The sequence below is a fragment of the Copadichromis virginalis genome, linkage group LG4 (genome assembly GCF_057382275.1).
Source record: "Copadichromis virginalis isolate Kocher_CV1m ecotype Utaka linkage group LG4, C_Virginalis_male_GT1.1, whole genome shotgun sequence".
NCBI classification, from domain to species: domain Eukaryota; kingdom Metazoa; phylum Chordata; class Actinopteri; order Cichliformes; family Cichlidae; genus Copadichromis; species Copadichromis virginalis.
In genome coordinates, this window is record NC_140621.1 from 31,110,556 (window position 1) to 31,135,215 (window position 24,660).

General features: G+C 40.6%; 1 protein-coding gene across 1 annotated transcript; it reads left to right on the plus strand.

Annotated features, from left to right (window-relative positions):
* Positions 1–348: 348 nt before the first annotated feature.
* On the plus strand, positions 349–20,301 carry map3k3 (mitogen-activated protein kinase kinase kinase 3). Its single transcript, XM_085454882.1, has 17 exons — positions 349–880; positions 5,922–6,011; positions 6,484–6,605; positions 9,425–9,465; positions 9,905–10,004; positions 10,430–10,543; positions 10,755–10,875; positions 11,517–11,650; positions 12,031–12,104; positions 12,300–12,367; positions 12,754–12,849; positions 13,001–13,162; positions 13,890–14,038; positions 15,246–15,377; positions 15,917–16,046; positions 16,200–16,377; positions 17,590–20,301. The coding sequence occupies exons 2-17, from the start codon at positions 6,008–6,010 to the stop codon at positions 17,816–17,818; spliced, it is 1,854 nt and encodes a 617-aa protein (XP_085311008.1). The 5' UTR covers positions 349–880; positions 5,922–6,007; the 3' UTR covers positions 17,819–20,301.
* Positions 20,302–24,660: the final 4,359 nt, after the last annotated feature.

Below are 24,660 nucleotides of genomic sequence, written 5' to 3' on the forward strand. Positions count from 1 at the left end.
AATGTAGTACTTTTTTCTGCCAATGTCCCAATAGTCTTATTTTTAAGTCTGAACCCAGAACGGTGCTATCTCAATTAAATTAATCTGCACATTTTTATAGGCCAGATAGGCCTTCGTGTATTCTTCCCCGATTATGTTATATCATCAATCACGTTGCAATGCGATGCAGTTATGTTCAATGCAACAATGAGAATAAAAAACATCTTCTGCCTAGAATATTGTGGATTTAAACCTGGAACCACGGTCGAGGAAAATCTGCAAACTTAGCAGGAAGAGAGGCCATCAGAATCACGGAAATCGTACGGTCTTTCCTCTGGCGAGCTGCTACCCACAAATGGATTTCATACGGTTACTGTTACACTTTGGTTTGGCAGCTTTTGTTCGTATTTAACACTGTAATGGGACACGGCTCTGAATACATTTCTAAATTCATCGATTTTTAGTGTGACTTCTAAAGATGTTTTGGAAATTTAAGTTTTCCAAGGATCCGAGGCTACAACGGCGCAAAAGTTTGCCTCTGGGCCACAGCTGGAGCTGTTTGATGTAGGTTTTCCCATCGGAACATTTTCTCTGTGAGGCTTACAGCTGCCTCTTGTGACCGTGCTTGTTTTTACAACCTGGAAAGAATCGGTTTGTGTGTGTGATCTAACTTTCCGTTAAAGAAGACAAGCCCCGGTACCTGGGGGGGTCAGCCCCGCCGATGGCACCTTTACAGTCACTCACACTCTTTGGTGTGTTGGTCTGACCGAGGACACTAATGGACGTTAACAACAGCTGGACCTACTGCGTCATTCCTGCCGCTAGACTACGGTGACCAGTCGGCTGTACGCGGGAGAACCTCGGTCCTGACCTGACCTGACCTGACCTGCCGACTCTACAGGTGAGGGTTGTGAGCTACACCTGAGAGTAGTGACAGGTGTAAATTATGCGCTGTGTTCATGCGACAGGGAAAAAATGTATATATTTGAAATATTTTTTATATCTGTCTGCCAAAAACAGAAATGTAAACTTTTCTAATTATTTACGTGGGTCGGGTTTATTATTATTATTGTTGTTATTGTTATTATTATTATTGAATAGGCTATGTCCTGGAAATTATTTGTTTTGCTGAATTAGTTGAATAAAGTCTAAGAAATTGACGGTATAAAAAGCTGGAGGGAATTGAAAATGAATATTGATTGTAGTTGTAGTATTTTCTAAAATGATTTGTGTGTGGTCTCTTGTCTTAATCAGTCAGGGTTGAAAATGCCATTCAGCTTTCCACCTTTTTAATTGAGAAAAAAAATTAAATTCATATTCCATAGTGAATATATAACAGCTGTGCTTACAAAATTTAATAGCTTATCTTCCTCAAGCATGTGTGTCATTCCATTCTGTTCCATTTTCTGTATCTATCCGGTTCGGGTTGCGTGGGCACTCCATCTCATCTGGGGGACTGCTGAGACATTTCCAAGTCAGCCAAGACATTATCTCTCCAGTGTGTGCTTTTTCTACCCTGGAGCCTTCTCCCAGTTTGGCTCAAAAAAACCTTCCTAGCACAGGACTTGGAGGAATTCTAGTTAGATGCCCAAACCGCCTCAACTGGCTTTTATCAATAGTAGAGTAGTGGCTCTGATGTGAGTCCCTCCCAAATCACTGAGCTCCTCATCTTTTCAATAAGGGAGAGCATCAGGCAGTAACTCGTCCCTGGCTTGGAGTCAGCAATCCACCCTTTTCTGGCTGAGGTTCATGGATTCAAACCTGGAGGTGCTGGTTCTCATTCCAGCTACTTAACACTTGCTTGCAAACCAACCCATGTTACGCTGGAGATCACTGCCTGATTAGTACGGAAAAACCACATCATCTGCAAAGAGCGGAGACGTGATCCTGAGGTTGCCAAAGCTGAAGCCCTCTGCCATGTGGCTATGCCTTAAAAATTCTGTCCATAAAAGTTATGAACAGAATCTGCAACAAAGGGCCAGAAGCATCATCCTAAACTTCCAAGTGATGCTGCAGAAGCATGTCAAACGAGACAGCCACAAGTTCAGAGTCTTAAGGAACTCGGGGCAAATTTAATCCACCCCAGGGGCTCGACCACTAAAGAGCTTTTGACTACTTCAAAATCAGTCACAGTAATGGGCCAGTCACCCCTCCTTGTCCCCAGACTTTGCTTCTACTGCAGAAGGTGTATCAGTGGGCTTGAGAAGTGACTATATCCTCTATTGAGGTCAGCAGAACCCCATCCCCATTGTAAACAGCGTGAGCAGGAAGCTGCTTCCCCTTCCTGAGTCACCTGACAGTTTGCCATAATTGCCAAGTGAGACCGAAAGTCTTGCTTCATTGCCTCCCCAGACTCTCAGACCCGTGTTTTTCACTATACGTTTGGGGTACGCCAAGTCTGTCCAGCATCTTCTACCACCACCTGTTTTAACTTATAGCCAGGTGGTGATCAGTTTACAGCTCTGCTCATCTCTTTACCTGAGTGTCCAACACAAACTGCAACAGGCAGATGGTCTGATAACAAAAACAATCACAAAGTCAATCCGCCTGACCAAATCACTGCTGTGGATTGCCCCCTTCCTCCCAAACTTAACCCCCAACCAGCGATTGACTCCAGGGTGGGACCCCAGTAACCCTATCCCAGGGTATCCATGCCCCTTTTTGTTTGTTTGTTTGTTTTTCCTTCATCTTGTGAATCACTCTTAGTTTGGCCCCTCAAACAGGACCAATTTGCTTTGGGAGACCATACCAGGGGCAAATAGCACTCAACAACATAGCTCCTGGGATCATGTGTGCACACAAACCCCTCCATCATGATAAGGTGGCAATTCATGGAAGGGGGGGGTGGCTGTACTATTTTGCAGCATACCCCCTTCTGCAGGTAAAATTAAATAAAACAACTGAACAAAAATCAACTCAACAGCTAAATTAATAACTTGTACCCAAAGCTCCACTGTGCAGTTATTTTTATTGATCTGAATTCCAGAGCAGCACAGGAAAGAGAGTGTGTCAGTGAAGTCTGAGATGGCAATGAACACCTACACTCAAGTATAGTCGTTTGACAATATTCAAAGGTCTAAATTTAAGTGTGACAGAGTTTATCTTAAGTCAATACGGGAAGTCTTTGGGCCAGATTAGTTATGGGCATATAAAAGCATAAATCTGTTTTATGGACGATAAGTCAGGACTTCTGTGTCAGAACTTCCAGATACACAGTAACGTTTGTGTATCTGCAGATGTAAGTTTGTTTTCTTAACAACTACTGTTGAAAACTAACCTTGAATGACTTCATGTTACTATTTAAAGGAAAAGAGAGAATTGATAATGAGTGATGCAATTGCTTACTAACTGCAATATTTTGCATGATGAAGTATTGAGAGGAGACATATTAGAGGATGCTTTGAAAGGCTAGGTTTAAATGCAACTATGAACCTAGAACAGAGCTCACTATAGGCTATTCCCCACGCCATCCTGGTTAGAGTTTAATTTTTGTCACATTTGTATTGAGGAGTAAGCAATGGGCCCATTTGCTGGATACATCTGACTTTGATTGCCAACTCCTGCTACTAAGACAACTTTGTTTTAAAGCTAATATACAGTAGTATATTAGCTTTAAAACAAAGTTGTCTTTATTCACAACACTTTTGCAAGCCTATCCATGAATGCAACAGAAGGTGCCAGCTTTCTGTCTTTAAATCTTTTTCGGTGGTTTTCATATTAACATGCACAATGAACATTTTGATGTACATTGTACATAAGCTTTGACTTTCAGTGTATTTCCATGTGTGAAAACACTACAGAGGACGTTCTAAGACTTCACGTAGCCAACACAAGCACAAGCTCTTTGTTGAGATTGCAATATTTAAATGTGGTGGGTTGCACTAAATGAAAAGCACATGTGCACCTGAAACAGGACAGACATCAGGCCATGGGATTTTGCTGTGAAGCCCTCAGTCCTAATGCATCACGGGCTTGAGACAGGGGACTGTGGCTGAGAAAAACAGCCTCAGACTAAACACCTCTTAAAGCAGACAGAGAAGAGAGGGTGGAGGAAAATCCATGTAAATCCTGCTAGTCCTGGAAATGCGATACAAGGAAAATAAAGCAGGCACAGCTGACTGGACTGGTACAGTGCAGCTTTACTCTCCACTGAATTCCCCGAATTCCACTTGGGAGGTAATTAAAATCAGGAGAAGCAAGAGAGAGATGAGGGTAGCTTGGGGACTTGACAGAGAAGCTTGTTGTTGTGCTGTTGACCATAAGGACCACTTGAGTTGAGGTTTTGTTTCTAAATACTGTGTTGACTGTTCTCTTTCTCACACATTTTTTTAGGTAATGCATGAGGTAATTGCTCTATGTTACCTCAAGTGTCTGTACACTAATGCAGCAGTGAGAAATACACGCTGCATAAATTCAGTGTTATTTACTTTGGAATTAGATGCTATAAACAAGTTCAAGGACTGCAGGACAAAACTATTTGGCACCTTCACCGTTGGCAGGGCAACTTGAGAGTAGCATAAGCTTGAAAGCAATGTGGCAACGCTCCGGCGACCACAGACGGACATGCCCTGCATTCCTGTGGGTGATTATTACCCAGAAAGCCACAAAGTCAATGAGTTGCCTCAGGTGCCGATGCTGCTTATTTCATGTACAGTAGAGTTTCTCGAGTTCTTGTTTTCCCTTTAAGACAGCCTTTGACTACAGAATACAGACGGACAGCCTCTGCTGTTGGCTCCAGACTCAGACACTGTTCAGCTTCTTGTCTGACCTTCTTTGACTGGGGTTTTTTTAGTCACAGCTATATTCTAAATCAAACCAGTCCTTAGTTTTCAAGACTTACTCAGCAGCTAATGATAGAATTTGTGTAGAGGGATTGATTTGCTGCAGTATATTTCAAGAAAAATAAAGCATGTGTCAAGTGTGGGTTCAAGTTTCTGGTCATAAACATCTTCCTAAGGGTGCTGTGTGGTACACAGTTTCTACATAATATCACCAGATATTACATTGAGGTATCAGAACTGGGTGAGAAACAAGTCGGTGCATTTCTGGGGGAACAGCTGTTTTAAACTGTAGTTGCTGGCAGTGAGTCACTTGTATCTGGTTGACTGAACAATATTTACTCATTATTTGGGGCATTTGTGAAAACGAAGTTTGTGTTGAGACCTCAAAGTCTCAAGAAACTCTAAAGTGCTTTGTATTTGCCTTTGCCGAATTAGTTTAAATTCCATGGTTTATTGGTACAAATATGAGGGAAACCCTCTCCATTGAAGGAAATGCCTCAGTTTATAATGCTGTTGACGCCTTGAGCAGGGCTGATAATATTGCCTTGTTAACATCAACAATGGAGTTATGACACAACCAACTTTGAGTTTTGCAGCTCGTGCAAAGGAGGCTGTTTAAAGCTGGTAATTACTTGAAACAGCAGAAAACTCCTCACAAAGAACATTTTTCCCTTATGAACAAAGCCAGAATAATCACTGCCAGGGCAGCTTGAATTTCAGCCGTTTCCAACTGTCATTCTTTCTCATGGGCAAACTCACAATACACATTCTCACATGCACTGCACACTTTCTCATTCGCCTAGCCTTGCAGTCAGAAAAACTCTTTAGGTCTGTGGTCTGCAGGGTTCAGTTACGTGCCTGCAAGGAATGAGAAGAGATTTGTGTTGTAAATGAAAAAGAGATTCTCTGAAACACATTAAACACTAATGTGTAATTTCATTACTGTAATTTCATATAAGACGGGTACAATATAACAAGTTCTTTGTCATGCCAGCGTTCTGGTCTTATTCTGCGATTCCTTTTTTTTTCTATTGTCTCCAATAACATTTACCAGTAAGGTAGTGCAAGTTTTTAATGATGCCCTTTGTCTTATCTGTTCTTACCTCAATTATTGCATGCTTTATTCTCATAACTAATTGATTTCTGTGTTTACCACTAAAGGCTCTGGGAGTTGGTTGGCACAGCAGAGGCAACCCTGCAAGTTTCCGAAGACTGGTTTGTAGACCTCGATCACAAACAACGCCACAATGAGTAAGTCTTAGAGTATAGTTTTCTAAACAACATTAAAAACAGACACAAACACACCAATCACCATCCCCGAGGGCATAGCTGGTGCGACTTGCTTCTCCAGACAGTCAGGTGAAGAGGACTGGTTTTCAGCATTCTGGAGATAGGGGTCTGGTTCAGCCCCAGGGCTGTATGATGTCTGTCCAAGCTATACAAGGGGAATATTTTTCTTTCGTGAGCTTTTCCAGACAAGACAGAACTTGCCCTGAGATCAAATGTGGGAATAAGGCTATCAAAAACAAAGTACTTCTTTCAAGCCTCCAATACTCAGTCACAGGATAGTTTCAATAAAGCTGCAATTAAAGATGACTGATTGTCTTTTCACACCTTTTAGTGCAGAGCTCATATGTCTTTCACTTTGTGCCGTGCTCACACCACTCATTTGTTAATCCACTGTCTAATTGTCTGCTTTTTGCCAACCTATTTTCCCCTGTAGATGAGAGGCAGGCTCTCCACTCTATAATGAAGGACCTCGTTGCTCTCCAGATGACGCGGCGGCAGCCTGTGTTGTCTCATGACAGCGGTAAACCCAAAACACCAGCACAGGCCAACAGACAGGTACAGCATCAGTCCATCGCAATTTGGCTATAAAGTAAGAATTAATTATCTAAAATTTCAGAAAATTAATGAAACTGAAGAACTTAAAATCTTACAAATCAAAAACAAAACATGCTGATCCAATATGAATACACAACATCAAGATTTTGTGAGTCTAAAAACACATAAGGTGAGTTTTGCAATGCAGTTCTGAAGACATAAAGTTGTCATTTATTAGGCAAGACCCTTTAGAAACAGGTCTAAACAAAGGTTAAACCCTATAAATTTGTTTGTCTTCATAAGCTGCTTCCTCAGTTGTTGTGTCTTAAATGAATCCGTTGTAATGTTGTGTTTTGAAGGACTATATTTTCTCTAAGTCGTGTAGTGAGAAATGAGTTTAATAAACATAATCATAACATAATAAACATAAATTGTTCTATAATTCAATTTAAAACCCCGAGTCTAGAGATCAGGGGGGACAAATGTGTCAAGCAAAGAATTTTTATTAGAGAAAACTTCTTTAATAGAGCTCAGTGTAAGTGTCCAGGACTATTTGGCAAAATTTTTTGATGCTTTTAGTATTTCTCCTGACGCACATGGTACATAGTTTTAGCAAAATTACATGAATTTCCAAAGTCACCACCAATTTGTCAAATAATTTTTTAGCTTTTCTAAAAAAAGAAAAAAGAAAAAGTGGCACTTGGCCCACCTAAAATTTAATCTTGGTGTTTGCCCAAAGCAACGTTCTGGGAAATAAAACTCGTTCCCATTCCTGCAAAAGTTGCATCTAAAGATTGATATACATACTTCACTTTTATCTGTACAGTGTGTGTGTGTATATATAAAGCTTATGTGAGCACCTGACAAGTTTACAAAAGAAATTGGACACTAGGGAGCAAGGACCCTAGTTTTGTCCAAAGGTAGAATGGAAAAGTTCACAAGTAGTAGAAACAAATTCTTCCTCATTTCACAGTTTTACGTGGGCTGTTTGAAGAATCTTTGCCCGGGATATAATAATGCAAATTGTGGGGGATAGTAATAGTAGTGATATGACAATATTTAAAAGAGAAAAATACATCCAAGTTAAATTTGACCCGGGTTGTTGCTGTTCATGGGTTAATGGTCAGCATCCTGAATCCTAAGCTGTAGTTTTGTCCTCAATTTCCAGTATTACACTTTGGTTTTTTTTGTTTTTTGTCCAAATGAAAGCAATGGGAAATAACTTAGTTGGTAAGATTTAGAGCTGGTGGTAGGTGCAGTTTGTTACCTTTGGACAGGACCATGTTAGCTGATCTCTCCGTTTCCAGTCGGATCCTGGCTGTAGCTTCATGTTTTCTGATGGTCAGTCAGGAAGCAATCTCCTCATGTAACTCTACAAGAAGGTGAATAAGTTTGTTTCCTGTAGAATTATAACAAGAAATTCTCTCTCTGCTTGGCTATCCATGTAATCTCGGTAACTTTATTTGCAGTTGTTACGAGTGCAAGTTCTCTAAGAAATGAAAGAGGTACACATTGGCTCGGCTTTGTGTGAGACCCACAGGTGAAGTCTAATTGGTATGATCACCACTACTCCTCAGTGCAGCCTGAACTCTCTTAGGCAAGCCTTCTTGTAATTTACTTAATTAATCTTCAGCAATAATTTTACAGACGTCTTGAGGGACATTCTTAGGATGTTGGCTGCCTTTTGTTGCCTTCTGTCTGATTCCACGCCACTTCAGTAATAATACGATCTATCATTTGAGGAGGCCAATCCATGACTGCTGGAGTTTCATTGTGTTTTTTCTATACCTATATGCTTTGGAAGTGTGTTTGGGGATATTATCACACACTTTCTAGATGGTATTGCATGGTGGATCAAAATCTGACAGTATGTTTTTTCATGCATAATTCCATCAGTTTTGACAAGATTTCCAACACCACTGGCTGCAGCCCCAAACCAGACAGAGCCTTAATTGTGGTTTACAGATGGCTGTAGACACTCATTCTTGGCCCTTTTTTCTGACGTCATTTGACGCACGTACTGACGATTTGAACCAAAAATTTGGAATTTGTATTGATCACTCTGTAAGACCTGTTGCCACTGATTTTCACTCCAGTTCTCGTGGAGTCTGGCACACCTCAGGCTTTTCTCCCTTCCTTAAGAATGGCTTCTTGACAGCTATTCACTAAGACCATTTCTGATCAGGGTTCAGTGAACAGTAGATGGATCAATTGGAGGACAAAATGCAAAGGCCTGTGTCAGGTCTAAATTTGATTTCTTTTTCTTATTTCTTAAAGACATGACTCATCCGAATCTTTGCCACCTAATTTTTGTTCTGCTTGTCTAGTTTCCTTAAAATTTTAAGGACACACTGCATAAGATATGCCAAGTGTGCAGCATATAGCTCTTCGCGAATCATCTTACTGGTGTAAGAATACTGTTTAGGGCTTAAACTTTGTTCTCATTGGCATTTTACATAGATTCAGTAAAGAAACAAGAAATAATTATGTGCTTTTCCACCGGGCCGCTAGTAACAAAGAATCAGAAGACGCAATTTAAAATAGGTTCTTTCCTAAGTTGTTAGTTATGTGTAGATACAACTTTGAGTAAAACAACATTTCTCTGAAAAGGTTCAGGTACAACGACAACTGGTCTAAATAATGAGTCAAGCAGTCAATCTCCAAAAGAAAATCTTTTAAAGACTTGCATTAAGATTAGCAAACCACTGCTCACTTTTTAAAAAATTGCCAGAAAATCTGGCTCCTGGAAAGCAAAATATAAAGAAATGAGAAGTTACTTGAGACTTTTGTACATTACTGTATTAGCACTCTTTGAGCTTGCTATTTCTGCTTTCTTTCAGGACGACGTCAGGATAAAGTTTGAGTTCTCAGGAGAGAGGAGGTGAGTTTGGCGTGGTTTGCATTAACATGCATGTTGTGAATGTGTGGCTATCGTGCTTTCCAGTAGTATACGTTCATATGCAAGTGAGAGGGACTAATAACTTATGGAGGAGACATAAACACATTCACTTAGGCATGCAGCTGTTGTCACATGTTCCAGTTCATGAAAGAGCACTTCTCACAGTCTGACACACACTTCATTCAGACTGGTATGTGAGCTGGAGAAGAGAAGGGGAAAGGACTGTGGTTAGCCAGCGACTGCCAACATAAACCACAAATATGCAAGGTGTACATAGAAAAATCTGCACACACTCAAAACATCAGCTTGTGTATTTTGTTTGCATGTGTGCACGTAATTTAATGCAGTTTCTTTACCAACTGGTGTAAATCTTTCATAATTCCTTTGTCTGGATGATTCATTGCTGCTTTTCTTTTTGCAGGATCCTGGTCTTTGGACGACCTGTACAGTTTGAGGAAATTCAGCAGAAAGTCAAGACGGTCTTTGGCCAGCAGCTAGACCTGCATTATATGAACAATGAGGTAAAGTGTTATACTGTGCCCCCCCCCCCGCCCCCTTCACCCAACCACCCACCCACAGCTGCTCCTTCCTCAAGAATTTGACGGATCGTTGAGTCGAGACATGTTCAGAGTCAAGTAAAAGATGCAGGAAATTGTACTTTAAATCTTAAGATGTTATGTTCTTAAATAGTAGTTGTAAATCCTCTTTTGAGGAAGGGCAAGTAATTTGGTAAATGGAAACATGAGTAATGGATCATCCGTTATCAACTTTCCAATTCTCATTCGCTCAATTGTGCCTTCCTGCATGTCTGTTTTCTGTGTTGATTTAATGTTCGTGCATTTTACGTTTGAACAGCAGCCTGTGTATGCTTGTAAATGTTGGCAAGAATTTGTTTCCATGTCATTTTGAATGTGTGTGTTCTTTTTGTTGTCTGGTTTCTTGGCAGTTGTCCATTCCTCTGCGAGGACAGGATGACCTTGACAAGGCAATCGACTTACTAGACCGGAGCTCCAACATGAAGAGCATCAGGATACTGCTTCTCACTCAGGAGCACAGCAATGTAAGACTCAAGACACACACACACACACACAGGGGCGTGCATTTACAGCATACAGTTGCATCACTACCATTTCTCCACCACAGCGCCATGTTCTGAAATACCCAAGTTCCTGATTTACCGACACTAACTGGTTTGATGACATGAGGAAATTGTTAAATGTGTTAAAGCATTGTTCACATCTTCTGTTCTCCTATCTTTTCCCAAACTACAGGCGTCCTCTCCTTCCCACCACGTGCCATGTAAGCAGGTGAGGATCAAATCCTCCCACTCCACTGGAGATGTGAGCACAGTGTACCAAAGCTCCGAGCCCAGGGGGCGTCACCTATCAACTGGTAAATACTGTGATTTCTGGTCTATTTAAAGTTCTTCACAATTTTACTCATTTGAGAAAAAAAGAGATCTGATTGACTTGAACTGGATTATATCTCCTGAGAGTTACTGAATTATCAGTTATGGATATTTTTGTTGTGCCTTGATTTCCTTGCCTGTCTTATTTTACTCTCTTGTACTGGTGTTTCTTTTGCTTCCCCTTGTTGCAATGGGTCCTCTTCCTTTTCCTGTTCACCATCACTAGACGATGCCTGCTGGACAGCAGCCAATCAGATTACAGAATGCTATTAGTGTGGCGGACCAGTGGTCTGTTTTAGGATTTTTTTTTTTTCCCCCTCTAGAAGAGGAGGGGTCAAAGTAGCTCCTAGAAGGCTTGAGAGCTTTGCATCATAACAAGTTTAAATGCTGAAACTAGTTCTCATTGTTGCCTTATCTTTGTTGGTCAGCAAGAAGAAAACCCCCAAAATTACAACATGGATGTGTCATCGAGTTTTTTGACTGTAGTCTCAACAGCAACATGTCCGACTTTCATGTGTACAGGAAAATAAAAATTAGTTTCAGTTGAGAGGAACAGAGCCTAACAATTTTTAAAATCAGGCAAACATGTAACTTGCTAATACACATCATTTCTGACTGATTCCAGGTTCTCAGAACACAGGGCGTAGTTCCCCACCTCCTGGCTACGTCCCTGAACGCCAGCAGAGGATTGCCCGCCAAGGTTCATACACCAGCATAAACAGTGAGGGAGAGTTCATCCCAGAAACCAGCGATCAATGCGTGAGCCATCTCTTTATTCATAATGGGGGAAAAGAAAACTTATAATAGAAATCATATGGATCTTGTGTCTTTGTGATTACGACTTTTAAGATTTGTTTACCTATGAGATTCAATTAAGATCTTTTCCGACTTTGGTTTTTAATGGGCTGTGAGGCTGACATGATGAGATTTTGTAAACATGTTCCTAAGAAGTTCAAATTAAGTTTGGGAATAAAAAGCTGAACTAAGTGCTCGGTGAATTCCCCAGATTTGCTCATCTCCATTTTCCAGTGCAGCTGTTCTACAGAAAATGAAAGTTTTCAAAAACATAGTCCTGTGTGTACGCAAACCACACGCGCATAAAAACGGACACTCTGAATTTTCCATTGTGCCCTGTGCAGGTGCTGGATCCCTGGAGCAGTGCAGAGAACTCAATTTCTGGAAGCTGCCAGTCTCTGGACAGCAACTCAGACAGGTGACAAACAGGCTCTGCCTGCTAAATGTAAAACTAACACTGATGCCTCCTACCAGGAGCTTCTCCATTACATTTCAACTACTGGTATTTGGAAAATAAAATAAATGCAATGTTTTGCTGATGAAATGCTTAGCTCATTATGGGAAGGCTTCTGAACATACCTCAGTCTTCATCCTTCCCGCTCCTCTTTCACAGCCCCTCACTGAGGAAGTCTCGCATGCACAGAGCCAAGAGTTACCCTGATAATCGTCAAGAGTGCTCAGGTAACAGCCAAGCCAAGTATCTCCATTACCTATATAGAAAGATGATTACAGCACTCATGTAATAAGACATACAATGTGTGCATTCAGTCAATACCTTAGTATGTCTTTAAAGCCCTGAAGACAAGTTGGGTAAAGATTATATTATACACAATATAATCATTTAATAATAATTTATCTGTTATCTACTTTTGTTAATCAGTGTTTTCTTGTCAGTGATAATGTAAACTGACTGCAAGCTTACATGAACAGCATTTTTTGTAAGTACAAGCTACAAAATAGAGTATCAAAGAAGCTAAATTTAATGGTACGTGACACCGTGCAGCTAACTAAACTGTTGTTCAACTGCAGCTTCCTGCTGAGCTATGACACTGGGTGTTTGTTTTCAGATCGGGAGAATCATGTGTATGACAGGGTTGCAGGGAAGGGAGGCACCTTTCCTCGAAGGTACCTTGTGTCCCTCCCTTATAAGGACAACAGTGAAGGTGAGATTAATGATATCTACTATATATGTAGCATTTTTCAAGTAGGTAAAAAAATTTTCCTACTGCCTCCATCTGTAGTATAGCCTTCCTTAGTCTCACCATTCACAATGTTATATTAGAATCAGCCGCACTCTTTCCTGTTCTCCTCAAGGTCGCCGAACGTTTCCACGGATTCGTCGCCCTCAGGGGAACCTTTTCACTCTAGTGCCCTCAAGACGGTCACTCAACGGCAGTGAGGAGAGTCTGGGCAGCTGGCAGCAGGTCGACGCACAAGGCAGGCTACGCCCCCAGGATCGTTCTGTTCCCCATAAGTGTGAGTAAAACACAACTTTTTAATAAAAAACTTCATACGCAGTGCTTGTGACAGAGGTGAATAAATGAGTCAACAGCGCTAATTATTTTTTTTCAGCTGAAGCTTATCTCAATCATGATAGTTCCTGTTATACTGCATCATAAAGAAAAAACCATTTGATTTCATCCTCTTCATAAAATCACCCACGGGAGCAAAATTATAGTGTCGGTAAATGAAACTTGTAACTAAATTTGACAGGAAGTTCGGTCAAATGACAATTTTAACTCCGGGTACTTGGAGCCAAGTCTGCCTTAAAGACTGGATTTGAAATTGTAACTGGAAATGACCATTTAAGGAAGTTGTGTAACAGTCCTGAGATCAATTCCACCATTAGGCTGGCGTCTTTCTGTCTGTTTAGTTTGCATGTTCTTCCCGTGTTTGTGTGGGTTCTCTCTGAGTACTCCGGCTTCCTCCCACAGTCCAAAGACATGCAGTTAGTGGGGATAGGTTAATTGGAAAATCTAAATTGCCCATAGGTGTGAATGTGAGTATGAGGTGTGTATATGTGTTAACCCTGCGACAGATTGGCGACCTGTTCAGGGTGTACGCTGCCTCTCGCCCTAAGACAGCTGGGAAAGGCTCCAGCCCCGTGCGACCCTGAAAAGGATAAGTGGAAGAGAATGAATGGATACATAAAACAACAACCAACAAATGTTTTGTTTTTTGTTTTTTGTCTGTTTGTTTTCAGCGCCCAGTGCTCCGGTGACGTGGCGCCGAGGGAAGCTTCTGGGCCAGGGCGCGTTTGGTCAGGTTTACCTGTGTTATGATGTAGATACTGGGAGAGAGCTGGCTGCCAAGCAAGTCCAGTTTGATCCTGACAGTCCTGAGACCAGTAAGGTGAGGAGCTAGGAGATATTCATTGACACGGATAGTTATGCATACCTTCATAAGCAGAATTTTTTTTTTTTTTCACGTGTGTGGGTGTTCTCACTATTTCTCTCCCTGGTACTCTTATTTCCACGGTGACTTTCTTGTCATGCTCACATGTTGTATATTTGCAAACTTTTGCTTTTGCTTGTACATTAAAATTGTTTGTCAGAAGGTTACATCACATCCTCTTTTTACTGTATATCTCATGAATGATGAAATCGTTTTTTTCTTCTTGTTTTTTTTAATGTCAAACTCAAGGTTGCACATTACTGACAAGTCATGAGTCGGGACCAATGTCCAGCTGAAAATGTGCCAAGTGTGACTTCATACGATAATCTGTTCGGGTCATTATGCTGGAATGTAGATTGTTAGCAGGAATAGCTGAGCATGGGATTAATAAATCAACCAACATCCACAGTTTAGCTACGGCTCTGGATTCAAGCTTCCAATTTTATTTTATCCCCCGAGACAAAAATAAAAGCCTGCTGGAAGGAAAATCAACAAACTAAAAGTGGAATGCATCGTAGAAGTTGTCCTTCCACCATCAACCCCCCTCTTCCCCATTTTAATTTCTTTTCCTGTCTGCCACAGAGAAAACACGCACTGTCACTTCCTGTATCTGAGAGCAGCCAGATATTGCAGTGGTGACGGAGGGGCGATGGGTCAGCATTGCATTGACCTCTTGTTACCCCTTCACACCCCCACTCCCACCTCCTGCTTGTAGCAAATGTGATTCAGTATTTGCTTCTGTTAAAGCAGCTTCAGTGCTGGGACCTGGGGATTAGTTTGTGTCCCTCTGAGTTCCTACTCTTCCTTTCTCTCTGTCTCTCTCTCTCTGCTGTGGCCTAATTCTCTGAAGTAAACACAGGAACTACTTTTAGGGAACTGTGCTGTTGGCTTTTATTGACTCCCTGCATTAGTTTCCACTTTTGGCTTGACTTCACATGCAGTAAAGAAAAAGTAGCATTTGTTTATGGCTGCATTTGTTTATGATGACTGTGTAATGCTAACTGATATAACAGGGTCTGGGGCGGGAATTAGCTGTAGCTGAAATCCACATTGTGCAATTTGCAAATCCATAAAAATGCAAAGATGTTGAAAAATTATAGATTTTCTGTTATTTGTTGCCCTTTCTTCAGTTTTTAATTTTCCCTGTGTTCACTGTTCTGTGCAGGAGGTCAGCGCTTTAGAGTGCGAAATCCAGCTGCTGAAAAACCTACATCACGAGCGCATTGTTCAGTACTACGGTTGTTTGAGGGATCACAATGAGAAAACTCTCACTATTTTCATGGAGTACATGCCGGGGGTGAGTCTCAGCAGCTCTCATTTTACAGATTCAGGCAGAGCAGTGATTGTTTTCATGATAATCATTTGCTCAATCGCAGGCTGTGTGTTCATTTCCATTGCATGTAGGACTGAAACCAGTCGCACGAGGGCAACAAAGACACAAATGTCCACGAGTTAATGTTTTGCATTGCTGTGTTGACAATATAAACATATTTTTTTATTCAGTAAAGCGATTTGACCACTGTAGCTCACAGTAACTGGGCAGTTTTTTGTTTTTTAACTATTCTAGAAACTAGTGACAGAAAGTGACAATGTGTGATTTTACTTAAGCGGGGAAAGTAAAATAATGTTTTTCTTTACTCATATGCAGTTGTTTGTTATTGAATAACTGGCTGAGAAACACATGTTTGTTTCCTTTTCATTCTTCTGTCATCTTCAGCTTTTTAACTTGATTTCTTAGCTCATTGTCTTTACTCTTTATTGCATTCACTATCTCTGACTTGTTAAGCTGTTGTTTTAAGGCGTTACCATGTAAAACCTGTGATTTCTTCCTGTCAGGGTTCTGTCAAAGATCAGCTGAAGGCCTATGGGGCCCTGACAGAAAATGTCACCCGCAAGTACACAAGGCAGATACTGGAAGGCATGTCCTATCTGCACAGCAACATGATTGTACACAGGGACATCAAAGGTATTCCTGTTAAACTGCAGATACTGAAACATCATGCTCTGCAGAAAGAAAACGTTTAGTATTTTATAATGAGATGCTTGGTTCTTACTGCGTGTGGATGATGATTATTGACATGTAATATTTTGCATGTTTCATATCAACTGTGGCTTTCAGGTGCCAACATCCTGCGGGATTCAGCGGGAAACGTGAAGCTTGGAGATTTTGGTGCCAGCAAAAGGCTCCAGACCATCTGCATGTCTGGCACCGGCATACGCTCTGTAACCGGCACCCCCTACTGGATGAGTCCGGAGGTGATCAGTGGAGAGGGCTACGGAAGGAAAGCTGATGTCTGGTAAGACCAAAAGATCCACTTCAGTTTAGTTTTGTCCAAGTTGATCAAGGCGGTGTGTTAAACTGAAGTTGACCTCTGCACCGTTTCAAAAGGCTTGCTGACATACAGTTTATTTGCTAGAAAGAGAGAGAGGCTTAGTAGAAACTATGGAACTGATACAAATGCATGATGGTGGTACAGGTTTTGGTGTTGACATGGATGCGTTAGATGGGGCACAAAATAATGACTAAAACTACAAGAACTATATTCTTAATCTGTGCATTTACTCAAGGACTGCACTTTGAGTACATCTTTTTATGCCTCCTTGCTTTATTCTTTTGGTACACTGCTTCTTTACAGCAACATCCATACATGAAGCATTCTCTACTTCAGTTTTTTGTGTCTCTCAGTTAACAAATCAACTTACACATTAAACATAGAGTAAAAAAAGCAAGGTTTAATGTTGTCAGGTCACGGAAATCTTATTTTACATACAGATGTATCTTTACCCAAATCCTTCAGTAGACTGGCAACTTGTCCAGGATGTACCCCCTCTGTCCCAGTGACAGCTAAGATATGCTCCTGCAGTAGCTGCAGTAGTGAATGAGATCATCAGCAGTCTTTATTCACTAATAATCGGGTGTTTGTTGTTGCGATTGGTGCTGGAAACTTGTGTGAGAGTGAAACAAACACATGAAGCACCTTGACTGAAGTAACAAACTGCTAAGTTTATTGGGCAGAAACACTTGAAGATGAAATTAGGATCACACAATGAGGGAATGGGGAGGCTGAGACGTGTGAAAATACCAGGCTATTACTTGGTAAGCAGGAGTAACAATGTTCTCTCAAAAGAAAACACTGAGTGAGGAGCCTGCTGTATGAAACCCACTTTCTACTACACTCCCACACACAGCAGACCACATTCCCTCATGCAGTCTAATTGGGTGGTGACCCACCAGGCGAGTGATGTGATTGGCTGAAGGCCAGTCAAACAGGTCATTACAGAAGTTGGTATGTTCCAGGTTTTCAGTTTGTGCTGGAAGGAGAGTAATGCTCCCAGATAGGTGGCAGAGGCCATCTGCAGACAGTGTGTGTCGAAGTTTCCACCAAACACATTCCTGTAAGGCTTTAGGAGTGAGTCGCACAGAAAAAATGTGGTATTTGTTTCAACTTGTTTTGAGACTCCACTGTAAGTCATATTAAAGTTACATTTATTGTGTATGTCTTTTGTAGGAGTCTTGGTTGCACAGTGGTCGAAATGCTGACAGAAAAGCCACCGTGGGCTGAATATGAGGCCATGGCAGCGATATTCAAGATTGCCACCCAGCCCACCAACCCGCTTCTGCCCTCGCACACGTCCGACCAGGCACGGGACTTCATCCGCAGCATTTTTGTGGAAGCCAAACACAGGCCCAGTGCTGAGGAGCTGCTCAGACACCCTTTCTCCCAGATACTGTGTTGAGACCTGCGTGGTTTCTGAACTGAACCACAGAGTAGCCTCAGCAGCATGTGCAGCTTCCTTAAGATCCCAGAAATCCAGACATAGAGATGACTGAGATGTCAGTGTTAAGGGCACTGAGCTTCTTCCAGGACTCAGATACTTCAAAGAAGATTTCTCACAAGCACATCCAAAGAACACAAACAACACTGACCATGGCAGTCAACACGAAGCCTTAGAAATGCCAGTATGTGCTCTTACAAGAGTCTCCACAAGGGGGGAACAAAACACAGATTAAGTAGCTTGATAGATTCAAGCTCACACAGTCACACACACCAAATGATGCACTCCAAAGGCAGAATGATGTAGTTAAGGCTCAAGCACCAGTTGCATCAGCTCCCATGTTTACATTCACTTGTGCAGTTATGAGAAATACCAGATATCCTTAAGTATTTAAATCTAAACATGCAGCTTAGGCTCATTTTAAAGCTACAGTGAGCCGAAAGTGTAAGCTGAACCACAGTGTCGCTAAATGGACAGGATCGCTGTTCTGTTTTCCCCCATCTTGTCCATCTCCATCTTTCTGAGACAAAGAAATCTCTCTTTTTTAAGCTATTTGTGATGCACTTTTTCAGTTTTTACCCCTTTAAAATTAAGATGTTTTAGGATGGTTTAGTTATCTTGGTAAAAGGGAAGATAGGAAATTTGGATAACATCATGATAGGACACAAATACACAAAGCCTGATGATATTATCTTGAATAGACGATGATCCTCCACAACTATGAGGGTCATTTGTTTTTCTGTTTATTGCATTTGAATGGATCTAACATTAGTTTATCTGGAAAATAGTCATCCTGCAGTCTTTGAACAGATTATATAAGAAAAATCTTTTTAAAACATGAAGTAGAAATCAAGACTTTGTAACTGCCAAAGAGTTGTCGTGTGCGGCTAAAGTAAGAAACGCACGTTACTCCCAACTTGACCAATTAGTTTAAATTAGTTAGTTTTTTACTCAAGTTTAATTTTGAGAAACTACATTTCTGAAGCAAACTTTTCAACGATTGCCAGGTGTTTTGTTTTTGTGACATGCTTCGCTCTTTCACTTGAAACTAGTTTTCATGTGTGAGAGGTGCAAACAGGAGCAATGCAGGTGCTTAGCCTGATCTAAGAGAGATTTTTCTAACAGTTAGTTTTCAGGTAGAAGAACAATATCTACTCTTTCAGGCCGTCTTAATGCATTCAGGTAAATTCAGAAAATCAGTGCGTTTCAATACAGTCTGGGGACTGAGCTGAATAATGTAATAAACAGTTTAAGGGATGTTTAGGGTGGAACTTCACCTCGTAGTAACTAATTTTTCTGTCAGACATCCTCCTGCTGTAGCTCAGAGCAGGAGTAGATAAACTAACCTTGTATGTATAAAAGTAAATCAGATGACGCTTTTTATTGTTTGAAAAGTCAAACTAAAGGCCTTAATGTGATGGGCCTTCTTCGTGTTCACGTGTGTCTGGCCCAGACCTCCCTGACTGAGAAGCTTTAGCGTAAAGATCAATTTAAATCAGATGCACTTTTCTATAAAAGGAATGTTTGTGATGTTTTGGTTTGTTTAACTTCAAATGTGAAAATTCTTTCACTTGTATTTATATCCCCATGTCCACTCCAGTTAGATGTTTATAGGTATATATGTTTAAATATATTTTTTATATTCAGACTCTGTCAAAGCTAATGATACTTTGAGGACTTAGTTTTGTTAAAAGTGACTCATTGAAAGCAACTGGTTTTGCAGACATTTCAGAAATGGGGTTTATAAATGAAAAATGGATGGAAAACGAACTCAGGCTGCCTGGTTTTTGTTCCAGTGCAGAAAAATGTTTCCACACATCCTTAGCTATACATTTTGAAGGCAGTATTACCTGACAGGTTATGGAAAATTTGCATGATTGGCCATACTGTTTTGACTCATCTAGGAGACACATGAATGAAACCTTTAGGGGTTTAACTTACAAAAGAAATTTCTAGGAATATTTTTCTGTGAACTCAGTGTTATTAAAGCATAATTAAGTGGTGTGTGAGCCAAAGACAAACAGGATCAGAGCCAGCGCTGAATGTCAGAGTTCGCTGTTCAACCCAGACGACGACTTTGTTTATCCCAGGGTTCAGACGAGTCCAGTATTAAATGATTTTTCTGGGCAATAAGCTTGCTACTGCCGTAACTGTAATAGAAAACTATTTCTATGGGGCTGCTACATGCTAAAGGCAGCTAAAATGTGTTTTAAGTGATGCAGTTTTAAAGAAATTAAGGACCCTAGGATGATCAAATGAATACAGACTAGCTGGTAGAAATCAATATATGTAAATGTATTATATGTATCATGACAAGACTTGCAGTGCAAAGTCTAATGTATCAAATTTATTTTACAGCAAGAAAAGAATAGTATGTTATATATAAATATATACTGTATATATGTCCTTCCCTGTCTCAAAAACAAATAAATAGTTTTTAAATATGTTGTCTAATTGTTATCAGTGTATTTATATGCGTGGGAGGACGAGCCTGTCCAAACCCAGTGAGTCCTGTAAATGAAGGGACACAGGAGACTGAGCTCATTGTTGGCAATAAGAAGCTACTTGATTGATGCGCTCGTTTTTCTTTTCTCTCCCTCCCTCGCTCTGTTTCTTCCTCTCATTTGGCTCTTTCATTCCTCTCATGAGGGAAAGCAGGAGGCAGACACAGGAAGAAGAGATTTCTACAGGCCGTGTCCGCCTGTGAGATGGATAAACAGACTGTATCGAACAAAGGGTCTTTTTTTTTTCGTGAACTGGTGTCATATAGACATTCCCTTACTTTTGAGAGGCTTTGTTTTTATTGTCTTTTCACTTTTTTTTGAGAATGGGATTATAGTGTAGAGTGAGATTTTAGGGTAAATGACAGCTTTCTTTTCTTTTGTTTCAACTAATCATTTTACCACAAATGTGCTGCATAGATTATCCATAAGGAAACCATTATCATTGGTTTTAATTGGTTCAAAACTGTTTGTCAAAGCACATCCTGTAGTATTCTCATCCTATCAAAATACTTTGCTAAACTAATGACATCTCTGTCTGCTAGATAACTTAGTAACTAGTATTTGCAACTTGTTAAACATGGAGAACGAGGCCTCTAAATATCTGAAGGTTAGGATTATTACTGTGAGCTGATGATGTTAACGCTTATCCAACAAAAACTCTAGCGTGCCCTCTCTTTCTTGTCTTTAATGAGGCTGTAAATTCTGACATGTTAATGATTTTCTGACCTGAGTATAATCAAGTGAAGCTTGGGTTGTTATCTGAGTGCCATCCTCATTATGTGATGTGTAGGGTAAGCAGAGCTATCTGTGTGTATTTGGGCCCCCAGCATTCCTGCTGACAGGCAGACTGGAGCTTGGGCTCTAAACCCCGTCTCTCTGACGTCTTCTTTGTGGCTACGCTCTGTTTGGACCTAGTGGTGCTGAGTCATATTGCTGTTCAGTCTGTCCCAGTTAAGCCCCCCTGATTTTCATTAAAACCCTTTTCCCATAAGGCCTTGCAGCTTCAGTAGAACCCAAGCATTCAGCTGTGTTGTTTTTAACTGTCAAGTCTCCATCGGCACCAGCCTACAGTCAGTACCAGCAGTGGGAGAGTGCTCAGATCTTTTGTTTATTGCACAAGAACAGGTGTTTTCATTTATTTTCCCCAATTAGTCCTCTTTTTTTGGGGGGGGGGGGGGGGGGAGTGTTATGGAAATAATCAAAGTATGAAAACCTTCCCACCGTTGAAGCTGAATGAAGCAAGTAGGAGATTCAGACAGACAGGCACGCTCCACACACTCCACACACTCCTTAGATGGGATTTAATTAAGCATATAAATTAAAGGAGCTCAGTGCCCCTGTATTATATGTGACTAGTAGGGAAAATTGGAAGTAGGTTTAAGAATTTTATATGTTTTTAATATTTAACTTATAACAGGATGTTTTTATATAAAGGAAAGAACCATTTTTGTATAATGGCAGAAAATTAAATCTACTTATTTTCCCTCCACAAGTCTCAGTTAATCAGCCAAGAGCCCTGCACACCAGGTAAATGTAAAGATATGGTAGGTTCATAGTAATCTCATGTACAATAATTTCTCTCAAGAAGGACAAGGAGTAAAATGAAAACTATACTGCACCATGAGGATCAGTTTACAGACAAGAAATACGCCTAGTTTTAGACATAAATAAAATCTGCATTAAATTATGTTGTTGTTTTTTAATATTCCTAACAATATCAGTGTCTGAGTTGGCTCAACTATGCAGGGAATTATGCAAAGTCACTAAAAAGTATAATTTGTCCTGACCAAACAAGTGCAGCAGGGGTGTGAGGGACACAATCAAGCACTCTCCCCACCTGCATAGTCGTTGGGGGATGCAAGTCTCATGTTCACAAGGATTAATGCAGAAAGGTTAAATTCATCTTGTTTAATTTGTTGCAGGACATCATTTTGTGGGTGTAACACTTTTTTTTTTTAAACCCAAAGCACCTAGCTTTGATTAAGGCCTATCCCTTAATTTAAACCCTGTCTGTCCTTGATGTAGTGATGAAGGTGGGGCTGAGATAGTTGTATTTCCAGCTTGTTGGTCAGGATTCAGTTTGGTATGTGGCCATGTACATTCAGACATCAGCCAGGTTGAAGAATGGTAGATGAGAGGTTCACACTGGGGTTTCTGGACGCAAAATGCCAGAGCAGTCAAACCTAGCTGGCTGCAGTTTTACCTTGGCCTGAGATCATTTCAGTTTTAAGATTCTGCCCCACACCCCTTCTTTTTGTAAGTCCTGCAGATGAGATGGTCTTCTTGTGCTGGATCTATGAATCAGCTGTTTGACTTGGCCCTTCATAAAACTCTTGCAGCAGGGAGCAAAGAGAAGGAGAGGTCCGCAGCACCACTTTTACTCTCTTTCTGCGTGGATGTTTAATCATCAGGTCATATTACCTCAGTGACCAGAACTGGGGCAACGGTGGTGACTGCCGGAAAAATTCAGAGGGGCGAAACAATTACTGTCACCTTAATGATGCAAGCATGCTATTAATCCTTAGAGATGGAGCCTTTTTAATCAACAAATCTCTGCCAGACTTACAGTGTGCCATCTTGTTTAACCTGCATTAAGAGATACCAATTAGAATTCAAGACAGTGCGTTGTTGTTTTTCTTCTTTACTAGCAACAACACTCAGAGGCCAAATAGTAAAGTCCTAGGGCCTTTATTCACTGTCTCCCACTGAATAAAGGCACTATGATTGGTCTACAGTCCCTGTGATTTTATGGCCTAGTAACAAAGAAATCCTTTATGAACCACTGCTGTTGTGGTTTTTACTACCTTCAGCAAGTTAATGTGCTACTGCCAGTCTGATCTTTCCAACACCAAACAAAAACAGAATTGATATTTTTTCTGGAATTTAACCAAATACTGGTACTTTTTTTTTTTTTACCATGTTGCAACTGTTTGGTTTTTTTTTTTTTTGGGGGGGGGGGTGCAGAGCCCAAATGTAGAACTAAACAAAAGGCAAGCCTTTATAGAGGTTGATCAAGGTTCCAAATGTGATACAAAAAGTCCAAAGAAGTAGGAAATGCCAGGAAACATGAGGACACAAGAGCAGGACACACACTGAGGATTACACAAATGACACCAGAACAAAGAACAGAAGGAAGAGTGAGGTTTCTATAAACCCAGAAGGCTCATTAGGGATAAAGCATAGGTGGCAAAATCAAACAAAGGTGAAGAACAAAAACTTGCATGACCAAACATGGATACAAAAGACTTATATGAAATATATAAAATATAAATTAAAGATAGTGAGAAGGGAACACCTGAGGAGAAAGACATGAACACAGAAAGAGGAGATAGAGAAAAGAAAGAAACTTGCTACACAGTTACCGTAGCTTTTCTCATTAAAATTACTTAGAGTTATTTACTGTATCTTGTCAGCAACATAAAACCAATATTACTCATAGTTTTTTCAGCAGTATTTCCCTAAACCTTTAGTACTTTTGTGTCTTTTTCAGCTCTGTTTTTAATAATATTATTGTCATGCCAAAATACTCTGTTCTTGACATGAGGGATATATTATTGCAGAAGGAAATGGGCACTTGGTCAAAATCGCATTTCCATAAATCACATCTTCTTCAAAAAGATCAGCTGAGGTGGTCTGAGGTAGCCAGCTCTGTGGTTGTCAAGGTAATGGATGATAATGGTTTTGCAATGCAGACTCTGTTAGTCCTCAGAGTTCAGATTAAAAGGCTTTACTCACCAACTCCCTTCCTCCCCACATCTCACCACCTGACCCCACTCATCTCTGCCATCCATCTGTCTTTGGAAACAGCAAGACATCTAATAACCAGACACAGTGAACATCTCCAAGTCTTAACCGTTTCATTGAGAAGTGTTTTTCTTCTTTCTATTGAAAGGCAATAGATGTCTGTCTGTCTGTCTGTCTGTCTGTCTGTCTGTCTGTCTGTCTGTCTGTCTGTCTATCTATCTATCTATTAAAAGCTCCTGCTTTGAGATGAAGTGTTATAGATTAATATTTAATGGCATATATAATGAAAAGCCTGGGTCTTAAATAATCAGGTGCCATCTCATCTTTATAGTACCATAAGGTACTATAAGGTAAGATACCTTATAGTACCATATCACACTATTAGAGCACTTCACTGTAAAAGAGTACTTTATTGAGTACTTTATTGATCCCCGTGGGGAAATTCCTCTCTGCATTTAACCCATTCACTCAGTGAAGCAGTGGGCAGCCATTGGGCGCCTGGGGAGCACTGCAGGCTTGCTTGTTGTTCCTAGAGTAATAGTAGAATGGGAGGCA

Bases quoted from the DNA above. Each gene is read 5' to 3' on its own strand.
- map3k3 (XM_085454882.1), top strand. The intron at 10,544-10,754 runs GTAAGACTCAAG...CCCAAACTACAG, and splicing joins TCACTCAGGAGCACAGCAAT to GCGTCCTCTCCTTCCCACCA. The intron at 15,378-15,916 runs GTGAGTCTCAGC...TCTTCCTGTCAG, and splicing joins TCATGGAGTACATGCCGGGG to GGTTCTGTCAAAGATCAGCT.